At 36.5% G+C, this 20652-nt stretch overlaps 1 protein-coding gene across 6 annotated transcripts in view; it reads left to right on the top strand.

Annotated features, from left to right (window-relative positions):
* The window catches only part of ANKRD28 (ankyrin repeat domain 28), a 180851-nt gene extending 165281 nt beyond the window's left edge, over positions 1 to 15570 (top strand). For 5 of the 6 annotated variants that reach the window (XM_090284361.1, XM_090284362.1, XM_090284363.1 and 2 more), the window contains 9 exons: positions 83 to 200; positions 1015 to 1234; positions 5893 to 5980; positions 6070 to 6153; positions 6974 to 7119; positions 7773 to 7855; positions 8262 to 8344; positions 9248 to 9339; positions 12217 to 14104. In XM_090284361.1, coding sequence (XP_090140487.1) covers positions 83 to 200; positions 1015 to 1234; positions 5893 to 5980; positions 6070 to 6153; positions 6974 to 7119; positions 7773 to 7855; positions 8262 to 8344; positions 9248 to 9339; positions 12217 to 12497 — 1195 coding nt within the window. In that variant the 3' untranslated portion in view covers positions 12498 to 14104. Of the gene's footprint in view, positions 1 to 82; positions 201 to 1014; positions 1235 to 5892; positions 5981 to 6069; positions 6154 to 6973; positions 7120 to 7772; positions 7856 to 8261; positions 8345 to 9247; positions 9340 to 12216; positions 14105 to 14402 lie in introns of those variants that run through there. The other variant, XR_016512417.1, reaches the window with a different exon arrangement.
* The last annotated feature ends 5082 nt before the right edge of the window (positions 15571 to 20652 follow it).

The raw sequence follows: 20652 nt of genomic DNA, 5'->3' as shown, positions 1-20652 counted from the left end.
TCGGAAACAGGCAAATGCACTTTGGTTTTCACAGAGTGGAGTCCTAAGTGGTAACACTGACCTGATTCCTGTTGTTGCTCAGGACTCCTCTGATGCTTTCTGTCCTCAACGGGCACACAGACTGTGTTTACTCCCTGCTGAACAAAGGGGCAAACGTAGATGCCAAAGATAAATGGGGAAGGACAGCACTGCACAGAGGGGTAAGCGAAAGTAATCCCATTTTCTTTCAAAATGGTTCTGTGACCTCATGTTGTCTAAAACTGAACTGGGCTGTGTTTATTTTTTTTTTATTAAATGTTTACCAAATAATCCTTACCGTTTCATTCAGTATCGTAGTTTTAGAATGCTGATTTTAAACAACTGCAAAGCACAACTTAATCCAGAGAACAATAATGGGGGGGGGCGCGGTTTTATTTTATTTTTTATTAATCTTTTTAAAGATTTTATTTATTTTTAGAGGTGGGGGGAAAGAAGGAGGAAGTGAAGGAGAAAAACACCAATGTGAGAAACATCAGTCAGCCTCCTCTCATTTGCACCCCTTCTGGGGAGCAAACCCGCAAGCCAGGCATGTGCCCCAACCGGAATCAAACCGGTGACCTTTTCGATGCCCAACCAACCTAACTACACCAGTCAAGGCATGGGAGGGGGGGGGGGGTGCCTTTAAACCGTAAGACCTTGAAGAAAGTTAATGTCAATTTTACATTTTTACATTATCACAACTATTTCCTTAAACATTTTTGTCTTTACTTTTTCACCCTTGAAATGTCATTTTTATTGAATTATAAGTACCTCTCTACCTGTTTTTCATATATTTTGATAAACTTACTCTTTAAACCACTTCCAATAAAAGTAATGAATTATTCTAAAATTATAAATGCTTTGATTGGTATAAAAAATATATATGGGGAATATGGACTTTAAAAATAATGGAACTAAGAAATTTTTAATTAGCTATAATGGCATGTATTACCCAACATAATATATTCAACTACACACAAACAATTTTTCTTTCAGGCAGTTACAGGCCATGAAGAATGTATAGATGCATTACTTCAACATGGTGCTAAGTGTTTGTTTCGGGATAGTAGGGGCCGGACACCTATACACTTGTCAGCTGCCTGTGGACACATTGGTGTTCTTGGAGCTCTTTTGCAGTCAGCAGCATCTGTGGATGCAAATCCAGCCATAGCAGACAATCATGGATATACAGCACTTCACTGGGCTTGCTACAATGGTTAAGTATACAGATACAACTTACATTAATGCCTATTATGTACCAAGCAGGGACAACTATAACACATTCTGAGATTCATGCGAATGACGTACTTATAAAGCAGGCTTAAAGTTAAAGATTAGCAGGAAGCCTAGGAATAATTTACTGTGTAGTCATAGCTTATTCTTGATTGCTTGTCATGCCAGAGCGAAGACCCTAGTTGTCAAAGATGTTTTGACAAAAGCTATCCCTCAGTTTGAAATTTTTCTTGGACCTTTGCTTCAAGTATTTTACATTTTAAGATACTTTTATGATATTATTTCCAATTCTGTTATATAGTATGCTTGTACTTTGATTGTTATTTTTATCTTTTTTAATGGTAGTTTTTTTTTAAAGATTTTATTCATTTATTTTTAGAGAGAGGGGAAGGGAGGGAGAGAAACATTGACTGGTTGCCTCTCACACACCCAAAGTGTGGACCCAGCCTGCAACCCTGCCTTGACTGGGAATCGAACCGGCAACTTTTCAGTTCTCAGCCTGGCACTCAGTCCACTGAGCCACACCAGCCAGGTCTTCTTTCACTTTATAAATGGACTTAGTTTAGGGGAAAAACTGACAAAGGTAGGAGAAAGGATGAAAATTCATCACATTCTAAACTGAATCTGGGTAAGATCCTTATATCAGTAGTAAAATGTATGCTCAAAATTGCTCATTAAAGGTTCTCAGAGAAGTATAAAGCTTTTTTTAAAGTTATAAATGTTTGCAGTGGAGTTTGGCTTATGAGTTATCACTAATGAAAATAATTTAAGTAATGAAGCATGGTGAGAAGTATTAATTCTTTTCCTTTTGTAAAGCCATAGAATTAATCATCTTAGAAAACACTCAAGCACAATATGTACAGTATACCCAGCAATCCTCTCAAAGTTTGGGCTGAGGGCTTTAGCAGAGACATGGCGCAGTCAGGCAGGGAGGTATATGGAATTTCACTGCAGCATTCAGATTAAGGCTAGCTGTGAGTGTATCTACAAAACCAGTTCACGGTTCTAGCAGTTTTCCCTCAACAGGCAGAAAAAATATAAATTTTCTCTTTAAGTAAATATCTTCTTGCTTAAAAAAATAAGTATAGTATCTCTTCTAGAATTCAGATGACTGCCTTACCAGAAGTTGAGGTTTCTGTATTTTTGTAATAGGCTATTTTTATTGTTCTGTCACTGGGAGCCATTTTGACAAGTAATGTAAGTTTATGATAAAAAAGAAATATGAATCTTGCATGATTCTAGATTTTTTAATAAGTATTTTCTAAATATAATGTTTTTATTTTCATATGAATAATTCCTGTGTGAGAGTTCTATTCTTCTGCTATGAGGAAGTTTGCTCTCGTCCTTTGATGACTACAGGTCATCCTTCAATTCTGAGTACTGGTGGCACCATAAAAAAACTTGAATAGTTAAATGTATTGCTAATTCAAAACTTGAGTTCAATTTCACTTACTTCTACCTCAGATCCTTAGCCAGAAGTCTTGAAAACTATAAAACCTTTGGTTTTCAACTTCTTTTTTCCCCTTTTCAACTCACTAAATTTAGTATTTAATGAGTACAGTGAAGTGGCCAAAGGTTAGTCCTAAGTCAGAGAAGAGACTATATTTTGCCATTGAAATTTGATTTGTTTTTATAATGTGTCTTAAAGACATTTTACAACTATAAGGAAAACAAAAAACATGTAATATAGTAGAAAAACATCCACAGGTGAATTTTGTTTATTTAAGAACTCAGTGAAATAAAACTATTTTGAAGCAAATTTTTATTGCTTGAATATATATTTTTTAATATATCAGTGAGAATTACTCATTGGAAGAACCACACAACAAGGCATTTTCCCTCAGAGAGCACTTAGTTGTAAATAGAGTGCTGTAACTGCTCTTTAGGGAGCTGCTGTCTAACATGCCTTATCAGGTCTTTGTGCAGAACTCTGTTTCCTGAAGTGAGTTTCTACTCTATCACTACTGAATTTAGACTCTAAGCACATCGTGTACAAGAGAAAACTTTATACATGAATACTTGCCATTTAAAGATCATAACAGATGTTTCTAATATCCAGACTGTAGCAAAATTGTGATGATTCTGAATTGAGCTGGAAGAAATAAGATGTATGTTGGCTGTATGCAATAAGAGACTGTACAGTCTAAAATTAATGCCATATTTATAGCCAAAAGCCTATTTTATAATTTGGCATTCTGAGAATAGACTATGTAAGATCGTTTTATTTTGACTGGTAATTATTGTACAGCTGAAAAGAAACTTGGAAGCACTCCAACAGCACAGAAAACAATGTTTCTCTCAAAATTGAAATGGAATGATGGCAAAGTTTTAGAAAAGAACTGATTATACATATTAAACTTTAAAGTTCAGGTTTTCCTTTTATGCAGTCATTTCAGTCACAGAATTTAAGTACTTACATTATCCCATTTCTTTTAAAAATTTATCAATTTTTACAAAACTTTGAAGCATCCTCAGAATATCCCTCTGAAACATGAAGAGACCAGCTAATTATATCATTCCTTCATAAATTAGGACACAAGTGATGAGTTTTCCAGCTTGATATGACCCAATAGTAATGTATTTTTAATAATTATAAATATATTACATGTTATTAAGGTTTTTATAAAAAATAACTTACCAAAAAAAAAAAAATTTAGTTAGAAGAGTGGCAAGTTTTTTTAGTGGCTGGTTTAAAAAAAGACTAGTTTGCAATATTACCCCAGTCTTCCCCACACTACACCTTGAAAACTGGTATTCTAGGAAAATAAGAAACTCTTAAATCAATACTGGACAACTTCCCATGGCTGCTTTTTAGTAATGAGCTAACATTCAGAGAGAGAATTAAAACAGGGCTTCTCAGTCTCAGCACTATTGGGGTTTTGGGCCAGGTAATTTTTTGTCGTGAGAGACTGTCATGTGCATTGCAAAACATGTAGCAGCATCCCTGGCTTCTCCCCACCTAGACGCCAGTGGCATCTCCTACCCCATCCCCAACTGTAACAACCAAAAATATCTCCAGACATGGAGGGGCGAAACTGCTCCAGTTGAGAACACTGCATTAGAGAAGAACTGACACAAAATGGAACACAATTAAAGGTTTTCTAAAACTTACTTTTTTCCATGAAAAATGATTTTAGGGTAAAAATAAATTGAGCTATTGTTTGAGAACATTAGAGTAATTTAAAAGAAGAAATCTAGGCTTACTGTATTAGCCAGATATTAAGCCATGGAAATAAAGAGGCTATGTAAGATTCTAATTTATTCCTAAATCAGATACCAGATGACTAATGAAATAAAAGAAGCCACATTTCATTTGCAGCAATTAGTACAGCAATTGGAATATTTTCACTAAAACTCTGGCTTTGAAAATTAGGCTAAGAAAATCTAAGGTTTGGCTTTTTCCCTGTTTTCAAAGTTGCTATTAAAAACTGGGCCTGATATTTGTCAGTTATCAATATATTTGTCCTTTAACTGAACAATATCATTTCTAGTAAACTGTTACACAATAATACTTGGGTTTGTTTGTTTTTTAAGATACTGGAATGTTTTATTACAACATTGTTGATAACATCACAGAGAAAGCAAACTAACCATCACCTCAAAAAACATAGAGATAAAATAATTTTATAATACACTTCAATGCTGTGAAGTTCTTCTAAACATTTGAGAATAAGATTTCTATATATGTGTATACTTGATTAAAATTTTTTTTCTATGTATATATTATAAAAGGATACATACAGCTAATAAAAATATTAAGTAAAAAACAAGTTGTAGAAATAGCCAACCCATTTGTGTAAAAATAAAAAAGGAAATATGTATTTGTGTTCATGCAGTTGTATAAGCCTAGAAATTTTCTGAAACTTAAGGTGATAGTAGGTACAATCTAGGGAGTGGAACTGGAAAAGTGGGAGTGGGGACAAGGACGTTTACTTCTTCTCTGAATACTTTTATAGTTTTTTATATTTTACCATCAGCTCATTTCTGCACTCAAAAATATTTAAATTTTGAGATTAATCATGCTATATAAATACATATTGTGAAAGTTATACTATGCTGTATAAATATAACCTTTTTTAATTATTCTTTTTTTTTTTTTTAAGATTTGTTTTTTAGAGAGGGGAAGGGAGGGAGAAAGAGGTGGAGAATAACATCAATGTACAAGAGATATATTGATCAATTGACTCTTGCACACCCCCACCTGGGGACCTGGCCCACAACTGAGGCATTGCCCTGACTGGGAATCAAATTGGCAACCTTTCAGTTCACAGGCTGGTGCTCAATCCACTGAGCCATACCAGCCAGGGCTAAATATGACTTCTAAAAATAACAACCAAATAACTAACTGGCCACCATGGAAAAGAATAATGACACTAAATTGTTTCTTCCCACAAGATAAATTTTTGCTGTGTCAGTAATAAACTCCCAATAAAATTGTCATAACAAGTTACTGTACTTTAGGATTTGAGGTTTTACTTCTGCTTTCAAAGCTCCTAAAAATGTGATGTTCAACATGTTCAGTGGACTGGTTATTTTTAATTGATAAAGCTTTTCCTTATTTGTGTAAGGATATGTGGCTATATGTGGGCACTTCGGTATTTTGGGGAGATTTTAATATCTGATTCTCATTTACTTATTTAGGTCATGAGACATGTGTAGAACTTCTTTTAGAACAGGAAGTGTTTCAGAAAATGGAAGGAAATGCTTTCAGTCCGTTGCATTGTGCTGTGTAAGTAAAGACAGGATGAATCAAATTGATTTGACAAATTAAGAAATACATCATTGCTCTGAGAGTGATCACCTCATGACCTTCCACAGGATAAATGACAACGAAGGTGCTGCCGAGATGTTAATTGACACATTAGGTGCCAGCATCGTGAATGCCACAGACTCAAAAGGAAGGTAGGGATTCGGCTGGGTAGGAGATTGTTTTACTTTCCATAGGAAAAAAATTTTTAGCTGCTAGAGTAATGTGGAAGAATTTACAGAGAACCCATTATTAATTAAAAGTTGATTTTTACATTTGCAAGTATAAAGTGTTATAAAATCTTAATTATGTTCTCATTATAAAGATATTTCTGTTATGATCTTTAGCCAGTTTTCCTTTTTAAAACTTGTAAAATATAAAGATTTCCCCTTTTTTTTTTTAAGAGGTATATTTGTTACCAATGACTATTGTTAATAAAGTTAACACTTTTCTATGTAGAAATAAAACCTAGAAGAGAGGGAGAGGGGGAAAATAAGGGGAAGGGTCTAGTCAAGGAACTAGTGTGAATGACGCACAGACATGGACAACTTACTGGGGATGGACTGTGGGAGGGGGGTGGGAGGGGCAGGGGAGAACAACGGGGGGAAAATGGGACAACTGTAGTAGGAAAACAGTAAAAAATAAATAAAATAAAAAGAACTAGAAGAGTCCAACAGTTGTAATAGATGGCAGTATTTGGGTCAGGATTTATTTATTTCAAAATTTCTTTTAATGATGATGTAAGGTTGTTTTAGCAATTTTATAATTTATCCTTACTTTTATTAGTTTAATTAAGGGTATTTTAAATTATCAGAAAAACAGAATTTAGTAAATTCCATTAATTCTATTTATATCTGGGCAGTGCTTTTATAGCCTAATCTGTAAACCTTTGAAAATTACTTGTCATAAATTAAAGAATAATTAAGAGGATATGACACAGAGATTTAGTCAAGTCTCTCAACGCCTCTGTTGCAGAACTCCTCTCCACGCGGCCGCCTTTACAGATCACGTAGAGTGTTTACAGCTGCTGCTCAGCCATAATGCTCAAGTCAATTCCGTGGACTTCTCTGGGAAAACACCTCTCATGATGGCTGCAGAAAACGGACAAACAAACACAGTTGGTAAAGAAACTGGTTAAGGCTTTTAGTATTCTAAGTATGTATATTGCTTTTGTAGAACTGTGATCCCAAGCCCTCTGACTCTAGTTCACCGAATCTTCTACTAGTCATCGCGCCACCACTCCTGAGACTGAAAATCCTTTACATGCTTACAACCGTATTTTTATTTAGGGCCACAGTGTTTTCATTTGCCGTTATCATTGAATAGTCTGCTTCAGCAAAGCAGTGTAAGACAGTGGGTCAGAGCACTGGTGCTGGAGTCAGGTGACTGAATGTGAGTCCTAGGTCTGCCAACAAAGTGACATTGTGCCTTGGTTTGATCATTTATGACGTGAAAAAATAACAGTACCACTTTGTAGGGTTGTTGTGAGAGTTAAAAAAGGAATTGTTATTATTACAGAGCACTTGAAATGATATTTGAAATTTAGTTAGCACTCACAATATAAATGTTAGTTTCTGTTGTTAGTGTCTTTGACTGACACAGCAGTAAGACAATATATATGTATATTTTATTCTACAAAATTTTTCTTGCACTTAAGTTTTTGGTAGAGATATATTTTTGCTTTGTATCTTTATTTCTCTACAGTGAGTTAATAGTAGTCTAGGGTATACTATATGTTTATAACCATAAGAACTCATGCAATTTTTCCTCCCAGAGATGCTGGTTAGCAGTGCTAGTGCAGATCTGACTTTACAAGATAACAGTAAAAACACCGCCCTCCATTTGGCTTGCAGCAAGGTATGTACACATTATAAGGATATGTTTTCATTGTTAATGTCAACAGTGGCACTTAAATTTTTTCCACTTCACTAAATTGAACAGCGCTAGCAACTGAACCTCTCTAGCAATCACTAGGAACCATGGCGTATGAAAGTCTCCAGTAAGCCAAGTAAGTTTTGGAGCACAGGCCTAAACATAATTACTGTCTTTCTTTAATCTCTGGGATCTTAAATATTCTTGTCTTCTCCCCCTAACTTCATTCCATCCACACGTTTGGAAAAATATTTAAGGCATTAGCCAAGAAAATTCATGGCATATGTATGGTGATGTACATGTTACGTGCACTAGCATTGGAGTATATTGAGTGTATAAATTTGTCTTTAATGTGCCCAAGTTTTTTAAGAGTTATTTTTCATAATTTTAGGGTCATGAAACTAGTGCCTTGTTAATACTGGAAAAGATAACAGATAGAAACCTCATCAATGCAACCAATGCAGCCTTGCAAACGTAAGTACTTTGTGTCTAGTATAAACTTTGCGATCTATACTTATTAAAATGATTAATGGGTTTTTTCCTAACATGGAACCATTGGAATTAGTCTCAGTCACAATGTTTATAATTGACAGAACTCATGTCTATAATCATAACAAAAGGCATATCACTGAAAAAGCTCTTCAGCTTGAAACTTTATTATTAAAAATATGTAATGTTTTTTCTCAATTCAGTTTTGTGAAGGAAAATGAAACTTAGTGTGTTTTATGAAAGCCCACAGGAATAATGCATTATTTTGATAACAGCAGTAAATGAGGTAAAAAGTTTTTTATGTGTCTGTAAGCTAAAGAGATTTCAGAAAGAATAAGGTTCTTAATATGAGCAGCCAGGCTTTAGGTGACTGCCTAGATCTTAAATTCACATTTCCCATTGTCCTCTCCCAATTTCCATTTGCTGTTCTACTCTCAGGCTTGGTGAAGAGAAACATCTGTGATACTCTTTCCCATTCACATATCAATTAGATGCCTTATTGGTCCAAATATTAGTCATGGAATCTGTAAACAGTTTTCAAGACCTATTGGAATTTCTGTTGTTGCAATTTACAGTTTTTATTGTATGTTCTATTCTACTTGTTTGCCAACCTCACTTCTTAAAACAACAAAGTTGGTAAAAACCGTTTTAAACATGACTCTTAGAAGGAAACTAACAAAAGGGTTTAGTAAAGGCAGGAGCTTGGTAATGTGGCCCGACGTTACACTATGCACAGTGACGAGGTGACAGTGCACTGCACATGGGTTCTGCTGTCCCTTGTGCCCGTTGTTGCTGTTGGGGCAAGGCGCCTCAAGTGTTAGTGTGTGCATTTGTATGCACGCATGAGTGGGCATGCACATATGTAAATGTACAATTTCTCCCCCCTAGACCTCTGCATGTTGCTGCCCGAAATGGGCTCACAATGGTGGTTCAAGAACTTCTGGGGAAAGGAGCAAGTGTGCTTGCAGTAGATGAAAACGGTAAGTAGATTCTGTGTTTTCTCTACCTAACCTGTATCTCACCAGGAGCTTTTATCTTTTGATGGTCCATGTTTGAAGTAAACTAAACTTGGATATTGTTTATTGGTCAAAGAGGAGAGCTGAAATTAATATTGAGTGGCAACGGGAACAAGGGCAAGAGAAACAAGAAAAGTTCACCTAAGAGAGTAACTGCACTTCACTTATCTATTAAACCAGAATTAGTGTTTATTGACTTTGGTTTGTTATTATCATCTTTTGAACCCCAGTTCCTTTATAATCCGTATAATGACCTACAAGGCCCTATATGATTGGTTTGCTGCCCTGTTGCCTCTGATCTCACCTCCTCCTCTTCCTTCTCTCCATCCTGCCACGCCAGCCCCTTCCCACCGCGGATGTACACGCGTTATGATCTTTATTCTGGCTGCTCCCTCTGCCTGGAACACTCTGTCCCTAAGCAGTCTTTGACTAAATCCTTCACCTGTTTCAAATCTTAGCTCAAATGTCATCTTCTCAACGAAGCTTATCCTAACTATCCTATTTATACTACAACCTGCTGCATACCTCCACCACAGCATTCTTGGTCCTTGTTAACCTGCTCTGCTCTTTCCTCTTTCTTTTTTCCATGAAGCTTATCTTCTAACACAGTGATTTTCAGCTGGTGTGCTGCAAGAGTTTTTAAAACATGTAATCCCTGACTATATAGTCAGGGGCACTGGTCTTTTTTCCCTTAGACTGTCAAATAAAATAGTGATGACAGCCAACACAGCAATAGCTGCACAGTGTGACTAAATCAAAATTATACCTAATTTTTTTTTGTCAAATTAGCAAGAAATATAACACTATTTTTTTGGTGTACTATAGAATTTAATAATTTGTTTATGTGTGCCATGAGATGAAAAAGGTTGAAAATTGCTATTTAACATATTTGTGTATAGTTTTACTTTTTTAATGTCAATTGTGTGTCTCCCCCATTAGAATGAATATTAGTTCCATGCAGGCTGGGAATCTTTGTCAGTGGCGTTCACTGACACATTCTGAATGCTTAAAAGCGTGCCTGAACATAGTGGGGACTCGGAATACTTGCTGAGTGAGGGATTGTGCCAAGCATAGTGCTAAGTTCTAAAGATACGGTGTAGAATAAGACAGCCCCCCTAAATGGAGATGAGTAAACAGCGTCACAGCGCCCCTCGAGGAGTTCCATTGGAGTCGTGTGGAGTGCTCTTAGAGCGTGTAAGGGAGTGCTCAAACCCTTTTTTGTAGGATCGGGGAGGGCATCCCAAGAAAGTGACTTCTAAGCCAAAATCCAAAGCACAAGGAAAAAGTGGGGAGAGGATTTTCTGAGGAGAGAGAGTAGCATACTTAGAGAGAAAACACAGACCATTGTAAATACTGAGTTATACCAGAGTTTCTTGAATCACGTGGCACTAGGAAGACAGCAGTTAGTCCGAGGGGAGCAAGATTAGACTAGGTTATGAATTAACAGGTGAGAGAAGATTGTAGCCAGAATTAAGGTAGAGACACTGAAGATGAAAAGAGGTCAGTGTTTCTAAAGCTCTTGTGATGGGACTCCCTGGGAATTGGTGAGAAAAGTCGCATGCCACCTACCTGTGAGAGCTATGTGAATGGAAGGGCCATCGTCTAAGAAGGGAATGTAGGAGGAAGAGCTAGGTTCATTTAGGGACTTGGGACTTGAGAAAAAGTTCAGTGGAAACTCCAAGATGGTAATTATATATATATATCTGGAGTCCAAAAGCAAGAACTAGGTTGGACATAGATATTTAGGAATCATTAGTGTATGTAGTAACAAAATCCATAGACGGGGTTAATATCATCCACTAAGATAAGTTCAGTCTCACTCACTTTGCTCTAAAAGAAACTTTCATTATTGGAAAATTACATTTCTGGAAATACAGCAACTATATTAATTAAAATGAGGAGCCTAAAATTAAAATGCTAATCACCTCTACAGGATATTTGACCACATTGTGAGGCTGTGAATCAGTAACTGATATGAAAGTTTTTATTGATCATTTTCAAGATTTTATATACTAAGTAATGGGAAAACCATGTCTAGATGTGCAACAGCAAATGAAGCTGTAGGCTCAAACTTGAAGACATTCACGCTAAAGTTGCGTACGGGATAACCTAAACTCGGCCTCACATCGCTTCTCCAGCCTCTCCCCTGACCGTCCTCAAACTGGGTCTCATACCAACCTAAGTACCAAATGGTTCCTTACTCTGTTGTATTGATAACTTTGTGGAGCCTTAGGGCTAAGGTCAGTCTACTGCCAAAGAAAGGAACAATTAAAAGGGAACACTTGTTTTTACTTACTTAGGAGTTTTAAAAGTTCACCTGTTTAGTTGACCCACTGTTTTTCCTGCAATGGACTGTGACCCAGAAGAAAAGCTAAACACAACGAAGTGTCAATTCATTCACCAAGTCTCTTGAGCACCAGCTCAGAGCCTCATTCATGAATCTGTCTCATTGAGATTTCTCAGCATATGAGTGCTTACTCTTATATAACTTAAAATTTAATGGTAGGAGTCTTCCATCATTCTGAAGGAAGATTATGAAACTTTTTTTCTATGAATTCAGATGGATAAAGATAAGCGGTAAGATCTTGGAGAAATCATCTGTCTCAGAGCCTCGCTTTTCTCTTCTATAATGTAGCCTGTAAGGTCTCCTACCCTAGATATCTATGACTTTTCTCTTGTTCTACTTACTGGAAATTTCTGAATCATTTTAATTAAACCAATTTATTATAAGGCAAGTAATTGAAAATATATCTAGAGATGAAGGTCCTTAGGCTTATTTCCTTATATTAGAGAAATGAGACACAGGAGGTTTAATTTTTTAAATTTTGTCTTTAATTCTAGGTTATACTCCAGCTTTGGCCTGTGCACCCAATAAGGATGTGGCTGATTGCCTAGCTCTCATTTTGGCCACCATGATGCCTGCCTCAGCAAGTAGCCCTTTATCCGTAACATTCAATGCCATTAATCGCTATACCAACACCTCAAAAACAGTCAGCTTTGAAGCCTTGCCCATCATGAGGAATGAACCTAGCTCCTATTGCAGTTTCAACAACATTGGCGGGGATCAATACTTGTACACTGACGTGGACGAGCTCAATGACTCCGATTCAGAGACCTACTAAGAGGCTGAGTCAGAGGTCTGAGGAGAGCATTCTGACACTGATGCTTCAAACTGTGCTTTTTCAGGAAAAAGGCACCTTTTTATTCACATACAAATTCAGCGTAAGAGGAGGATCACAGAGTGAGCGAATATAAGAAATGTGATGGCATTAGGAAGAAGACTTTTAAAGGCAAGTTTTGCAAAAGGAACTTCTAGAGTCTTGAAATAGACTTGACCAGAGGAAAACACTTGGCTGTCAGATTGCTTTGTGGAATTGTTGTATTTGGTTTTGCAGTGCCAGGAGAGATTTGGGACACTGTGCACCCTAATCTGCTTACACAAGCAACACTATTATAAAAGAAGAGCTAAGGACACTAGATTTTAATGTTATCAATAGTACTACAACTAAATTTAAGGGCAATAAAAGTTTGTTACAGTAGGCATTATGTGCACAGCAAATTGCCAAAGGACCAAGTAATTTAAAGGTATTTTAATGGACTGCCATTTTGTGGAAACTGGAGTAGGTGAAATGAGACATTATCTAAACCAAACTTTAATATTTCTGAAAATGAAGCTGAGATTTGGTTTTAAATGTTGATTTTTTTTTTTTTAAAGACAACATCTGAAAGCCTTCGAATCCTGTATAAACCATGAGAGAAAGCAGATGTATTTTTACATTTTTTTCTTTTACATAAAAATTTTAAAATTTCAAGTTTTATAATATTAGAATTGAAAACCAGCTGACTGAGTGCAGTCGGGATGAAAATACTTGTGATGTAGACATGAGATAGATTGAGGTCAAGCTGTTGCTCAGTTTTGAACAGTTTAGGTTTTAAATTGAACTATTTTTGTTTGAAAATGTAAAGAATTTCCTAGAAGAACATTTCAGAAAATCAAAAATTAGATTATTTTCACTCTGTTGTAGTTAAGTTGTTCTGGGAAAGTTTTCAATCAACCTCACTACTTTGGATGGTACACCTTCACCGCTCATTACTTCTGTGCCTCCACAATGGATCGGGGGATTTTTGTTGCTACTGTTCAGCGAAGAATCAAATCTCTTGTTACTGATAAATTAATATCATCAGCTCTCTTGGAAATTATTTGCATATTAGACAAGATTTAAAGTACTAAAATCTTTAGGTCCTATTCAGATTTGGGGGAAAGAAGCAATGGCCTGCCAAATTGGAAGAAATACCTTTCATTTAACAGAGAGAGAGAGAAGGCTGACATTTAGGTTTTTAAATAACAATTTAGATGGTTCTGCTCTTACTGTAACTGTCACTTTCCCAGTGAGAATGATTTCACACATGTAGGGGGTCTTACAGGTCTGGGTAAAGCTCCATAGATTTTCACAAAAAGATACCCAATTTCATTTTATCCTTTTTGTATTGTAAAACTGGAAACTTTATGACATTGTAAATTATCAACTGGTTTTCTGAATATAAAGTGTGAAAACACAGAACAGTATTTTGATCTATTTGATAATTTTGTGGGTTTTTTGAAGAATTAATGAGCATGTACATAGAAATAGTGACTGCTTGAATACTGTATTTACTTGCACTCTTTCAGTACACCAAGATTCCTGTATATTTTAGAGTATAATAAAACACAGATGTGAGTTGTATTTAATGAATAACGTATTTGTATCTGTGCATATTCCCTAAAAATCTATAAAGTTTCTAGGGCATTGACTACTAGATTTTAAGCATTTTTTCTAAAATATTTACAGAAATTATAAATGTAATCCTCCATCTTTTCTTTATAATATAAAAAAGTCATAAAGGACCCTTCTTATTTATTATTAATAGGAAGGTGAATATGCATTTTAAAGAAAGCAGACTACATTTTCTATTGTACCTTTTGAAAAAAGAAAAATCTCAAGAAGATTCTAAAAGTATACATATGTGTGCTTTCTCTTTCCTTTTAGGAATTCTCTTCTGAATTCCCTGAGGGAATTTTCTAGAATCTCAGAATTGAAAGAGACCTGAGGTTCATCCAGTCTAACCTCTTAAATGCAGGAGTCCATTCTACAAGGGTGATCTTTCCACCTTGAACACTTCCAGTGACTCTACCTCACCAAGCAGTCCATTCATTGTTGAGCAGCTCTAACTGTTAGAAAGGTCTTCCTTAGATGGAGTTGAAGCCTCCCTCCTGGTGATTTCTGTTCTTGGGCCAGGTCTGTCCTCCAAGAGAACACAAGAACGCTGAAAGGCTGAATCTCTGCCCTCTGCCATGTCTTCTCTTTTCCGGGCTGTTAGACTCATCTGTGCTGATTTCCAGAAGGACTCATTAGGCACTCTGTTAGATTTTCCACATCTGTTGAAAATCCAAGGTGTAGCTATAAAGTAACAAGCTGTCTTTAATTTATCCTCACACATATCAGAACTTAGACCTTGCATCACTTGATGTAAATGATGCAATTACTGAAAATATCTGTGAGGTGGTTCTTTGGATTGTTTGTCCAGTAGGAAAACTATTTATTTCCTTGCTTTGTGAAAGCATTTTGTGATAGTCTATATCCCAGCGTGACAACCATTTCCTTTGGTCTACACTTGATGAGGGGAACCAAAGTACTGTCCCAAGTAATATTTGAACAGCACTGGTGTTGCTGGGATAAGTTCTTGGCTACTTGAATAAATGAGCGCAGCACCAGAGTAGTTCCTTTATAGTTGCACCTTGTGTGTCAAAAGCATCGGGCCCTGCTCTGTAGTGGTTTTTAGTCCTCAACAGACCAGAAAGCCTATTTGCTTTTTTAACTTATGCATGAAAGGTGACATCTGAAATAACCTGACATGTATTTTCCTAAAACCAGCTTCTGCTCTAGAACCACTTTGGGGGAAGTGGTAAAATAGCAAATGGCCTCCTTTAACAAGACAGTCAATTCAAACAGTGCCATTTAGTTCAGGAGATCTCTTAAGGGTAGCTGTCAATTTGGGGTTTAATTTGGCTTATATTGGAATCTTTTAAATAAAATAAAGTTTTTTAATTCAATAAATCGTGTTTTTCTTTATTACATGCACATTTCTTTTATCTTTTAATGTATAATTAGTGTTCTAACTGGTTCTTAACTTTCTTTTAAAACTTGAATTTTTAATAAAGCTGTTTTGGAATTTAGATGAACCTATCTAAATGGGTTTTTCATATATATTCATTCAACATATATTTATTGCTTGCCTGCCATGTTCTTGAGGGTGTGAATGGGCAGAAAGTGAGCCTAGAAATTGTGTTCTTGTTCTCTAGGAGCTTATGCATCATCAAAAGGCATATACCTGAAAGGAGAAAGTATTAAAGTATAATAGAAGTAAAGATGAATTGCTAAGGAAGTTCAGAGAACAACCAGATCCCTTTGGGAGGAAGATCAGAACAGGCTTCATGGAAGAGATGGCATTTGGGCTTCAGCAAACATTTAGGCCTTCAGGAAACATTTCTTGAGTTCATACTCTGCAGTAAGCACTTTTTAAAATACTAGAGCTACACCAGGGATACAGTGGTAAACTTTGTAAAGCCCCTGCCTTCAGGAAACATGTTTTAGTCAGGGAGACAGACAAGAAAAATTAGCGAGAATAGCTGAATCACTATTGAGATTTGATGTCAAGGGGACTGGGGGAGTGGGTCTTGAGGGTAAAAGAATACCTTGCCCATTTATTGATATGAGACACCATAAAATGTTGTTGAAAAAGTGGGAGAAGGTTGAAGTAACAAACTGTGAAAAGCAAAAAAAGGATGGGAGAGGTGCTGAGCTAATCCTCAAAAGCAACTCTGTTCTGTTGAGGTTAAGCAAAAAAAAAAAAAAAGTCATAAATTAACCAAGGAGCATTTGTCATTTGAAGAGAGAGGATCTGGGCTGATTGAAAATGTTCCCTTAGATGCCTGCTGGCTCAGCCATCCCAGTTCATTGCGTGTAACTTGCTTTGCCCTCAGCTAAAGTTGAAGATGGCACAATGCTTGGGGTTGGACAGGTTAGCACTAAGCTCTAAAGCTTGGTCTTTATGCTGATGTAATTGTCACCTCCCAAAATGGGAAGTTAGTTCATTTCTGGTACCCAAAGTAACAGCAGATACGGCTGAGTAATAATTGCCTCGGACCTTGTAGAAACAAAGCATTTTTTTTTTTTTATGTTGACCATAAATCTGTCACCTGGTTTGTGTAACCTGATTTGAGCCCTCATGGCTGCCACGAAGATGACAGGACCCAGTAAGCATGAGAGAAAAGTTCCTTGTTCTAATATTCATGGTAAGAAATGCCAAAATCTAAGAATATGAATGAAGAGAATTAAGGGAAAAGGGCCTACTGGAGAAGACCTCTGTCTCTCACATACAGGTTCCAGTAAGTGTGTTAGCGGCATGGGAAGAAAAGCCATCAGTTGCCCACAGTGAGGTGATAAATAGGAATAGGTCCTAAGACACTGCAGATGGTCAATTAGCTTTTGCCAAGTGATGTCAGTGAAAATGGCAGAGCAAGGACCTCTAAATCTTGGTAAGAACAGTGACCTTGGTGACGTTTTAGCTTGTTTTGGTTGCACTCTTCCAACTCTACAGTAGCCTTGACAACGAACAGCCAACATTTCCTGGTGCAGCCTAACAGCCACCAGAGGGAATAAAACAAGGCTAGATATCTTTCAAAGCCTCGTTCTCAAAGAATTATCATTATTATAATATTGTACATCATCTGGAAAGTATTATACACCATGTACAGTATCCCTTGTGAAAACAGGTGCAGAAATCATCAAAAAAAATACTATCAAACAACCTATTAACACGTAAGTATTTATACCAGGACCTAATGGGATTTATCCCAGGAATACAAGACAGTTTCAACATACAAAACTAAGTTGATAGTTTTGTAGGTAATACACTGTGAACACAGTAAAGGGAAGGAAACACGATTATTGATGGAGAAAAAGCATTTGACAAAATTCAACATCCTTTCATGATAAAAATAGCACTAGGAATAGAAGAAAACTTTCTCAACCTGATAAGTAGCATCTGGAAAAGCTCACAGCTAACATAATGAGGAACGACTAAAAGCTTTCCCTGCAAGATCAGGAACAAAACAAGGTTGTCCACTCTTACCACATCTACCCAACATTGTACTGGATGGAGGTTCTAGCCTGAATAATTATGGTAAAGAAAAATGTATTGAAAGTAAGTTTAGCATATTTGTAGATGACATAATCTTGTACATTGCAAATCCTAAGGGATCCACCAAAAAAGTAGTGCTGATAAGTTCAGCAAAGTTGCTGGATGCACGATCAATATATAAAATCAATCGTATTTTTTATACACTTTGCAGTGGACAACCGAAAAATAAAATTAACAAAACAATTTCATTTATAATAGCAACCCCCCCCCAAAAAAGAAAAGCTTGGGAATAAATTTAACAAATGAAGTACAAAGCAGCTACATGAAAACTACAAAACATTGAAAGACAATAAAGAATACCTAAATAAATAGAAAGACATCCTGTGTTTATGAACTGGAAGACAATATCATTTAAGTGGCAATATTTCACAAACTGATCTTTAAGTTTAATGCAATCCCTATTAAAAATCCCACTGCTTTTTTGGCAGCAATTGACAAGCTGATCCTAAAATTCCTATGGACCTGCAAAGGACCCAGAATAAATAGTCTGAACCATTTTAATAAAGAATAAAGAGGACTCGTGCTTCCCAATTTCAAAATTTACTGAAAAGCTACAGCAATCAGTATAGTGTGGTATTTTCTTAAGGATAGACATATAGTTCAGTGGAATAGGATTTGAGAGTCTAAAAATAAACCCAAACGTCTTTGGTCAATAGATTTTTTAAAGGATACCAAGATAATACAATGGGTAAAGAAAAATCTCAACAAATGATGCTGGGGCAGCTAGATGTCCACATGCAAAAGAATGAATTTGGACCCCCACCTCCCAACATACAAAGGTTAACTTTGAATGGATCGTAGACCTAAATGTAAGAGCTAAAACTATAAAATGGTTAGAAGAAAACAGCTATAGATCTGTGACCTTGGATTAGGTGTGGTTTTTGTGCCTAAAGAGCAAGCAACGAAAGATAAATCAGACCACCAAAACTGAAAACTTGTCTACCAAAAGACTATCAAGAAAGTAAAAAGACAACAGAATGGAGAAAATATTTACAAGTCATATATCTAATAACCAGAGTATACAAAAAACTCCTACAATTCAATAATGAAAAGAATTCTGTTTTTAAAACAGGCACAGGATTTTAATAATTTCATTAAAGAAGATATACAGATGGCTAATAAGCACTTGAAAAGATGTTCAATATAATTAGCCATCAAGGAAAGGCAGATCAAAACCATGATGAGAAGTCACAGCCACCAGGATGGCTGTAATTAAAAACAAAATAAAAAGTAGACAATAAGCATTGGAAGGATGTGGAGAAATTTAAACCCTCATGCATTGCTGATAGGGATGTAAAATGATGCAGCTCCCTTGAAAAACAGTTGGCAATTCCTCAAATAATTAAACTTAGACTTACCATATGATCCAGCAATTACACTCCTATATATATATACCCATGGAATTGAAAACATGTTAACAAAAACTTTGCATGAATGTTCACAGAACCATTATTTATAATAGCAAGAAAGTGGAAACAACCCAACTTCCATCAACTGATGAATGGATAAACAAAATCCGGTATATCCATACAATGAAATATTACTCAACCATAAAAAGGAATGAAGTACATGCTACACATGGATTAACCTTGAAAACATGCTAAGTGAAAGTTGGCAGGAACAAAAGGCCACATCTTGTATGATTCCATTTATATAAAATGTTCAGCACAGGTAAATCCATAGAGGCAGAAAGTATATTTGTGGCTGCCAGAGGATGAGAAAAGGGCAAGTGAAAGTGACTGCTCACGGTTAGGGGTTTCTTTGGGGGACGATGGAAAGTTCTATAAGTAGATAGGGATGGTGGTTGCATGACTGAATATACTAAAAACCATTGATTTGCACACTGTAAAGTGGTGGATTTTATGGTATTTAAATTACAGCTCAGTAAAATGTGGAAAAACAAGTATGACATTTGAGCCTACTGGAAACCTGAATACTGAGTAATTGACCATATTAAGGAAGTCAGAACCGATCCAGAGTCTTACCTGGTTTGTAGCATTTGATTCACCTGCTACCCACCTCACAAGCCCCGTTTGAGGAAAGGAGAGGGTCAGAGCTAAAGAAATTACGGCAAAATTAAGATACTGTATTTCCTAAATACCTTGAATGTAAATGAAACAGGTAGAATAAAATGTCCCCCAAAATTGCTCCATAGAGCCAAACCCTGCCAGAACTATGGCACTTATCAATCGGTAGCTATAAAACAACGGTCCAGGAACTAACCTGGGTTCTCTGGGGTTTGTTTTTCAGACCTAAAACCAAGCCACAAACCAGAGACAAACTCAATACCTGTTTGGGAAAGTCCCTTCCTGTAATCCCAGAATGCTGCTTCGCTGACATATGCGCGGACATCAGTGTTCCCAAAAAGGAGACACCTTCTAACCTACACCCTGATTAACTCCAGCAACTTCCATGTTCCCAAGTAATAAAAACCCATAAGCCCCACATCTGAGGCCACGTCCCAGTGTTCTTGTCCTTTTCAGAGCTTCAATAAATCTGCCTTTGCTTTTATCAATGTCCCTGGTCTAAATTCTTTTACATCAGGAGACAAGAACCCAAACTTATTGGTAACATTTATGCTCTTCTGGGTGCTGGTCCTCTAGAGGAGAATGGGTGTTTTGTAATTGTGGCTTTTAAAAAGGCAAAGGCTAAAATCGTTATCTAAAAACTCAGGAATCATTATATAGAAAAATTTTATAGGTATGTATTCTTTAGAAAAGAAATGTTTCAGTCTTGGTCGGGTAGCTCAATTGATTAGAACATCAGCCCAATACAGTTGTGAGTTCAATTCCTGGTCAAGGCACATACAAGAATTAACCAATAAATGCATAAATAAGTGGAACAACAGCCCTGGCTGGTATGGCATAGTGGACTGAGCGCCGACTTGCAAAGCAAACGGTCACCATTTCGATTCCCAGTCAGGGCACATGCCTGGGTTGCAAGCCAGGTCCCCAGTTGGGGGCGCACAAAAGGCAACCACGCAGTGATGTTTCTCTCCCTCTCCTTCTCCCTCCCTTCCCCTCTCTCTAAAAATAA

The sequence above is a fragment of the Furipterus horrens genome, unplaced genomic scaffold (genome assembly GCF_987537825.1).
Source record: "Furipterus horrens unplaced genomic scaffold, mFurHor1.1.pri manual_scaffold_7, whole genome shotgun sequence".
NCBI lineage: Eukaryota > Metazoa > Chordata > Mammalia > Chiroptera > Furipteridae > Furipterus > Furipterus horrens.
Note: the sequence above shows the minus strand (reverse complement) of the source record. Positions and strands in the feature narration are given on the sequence as shown.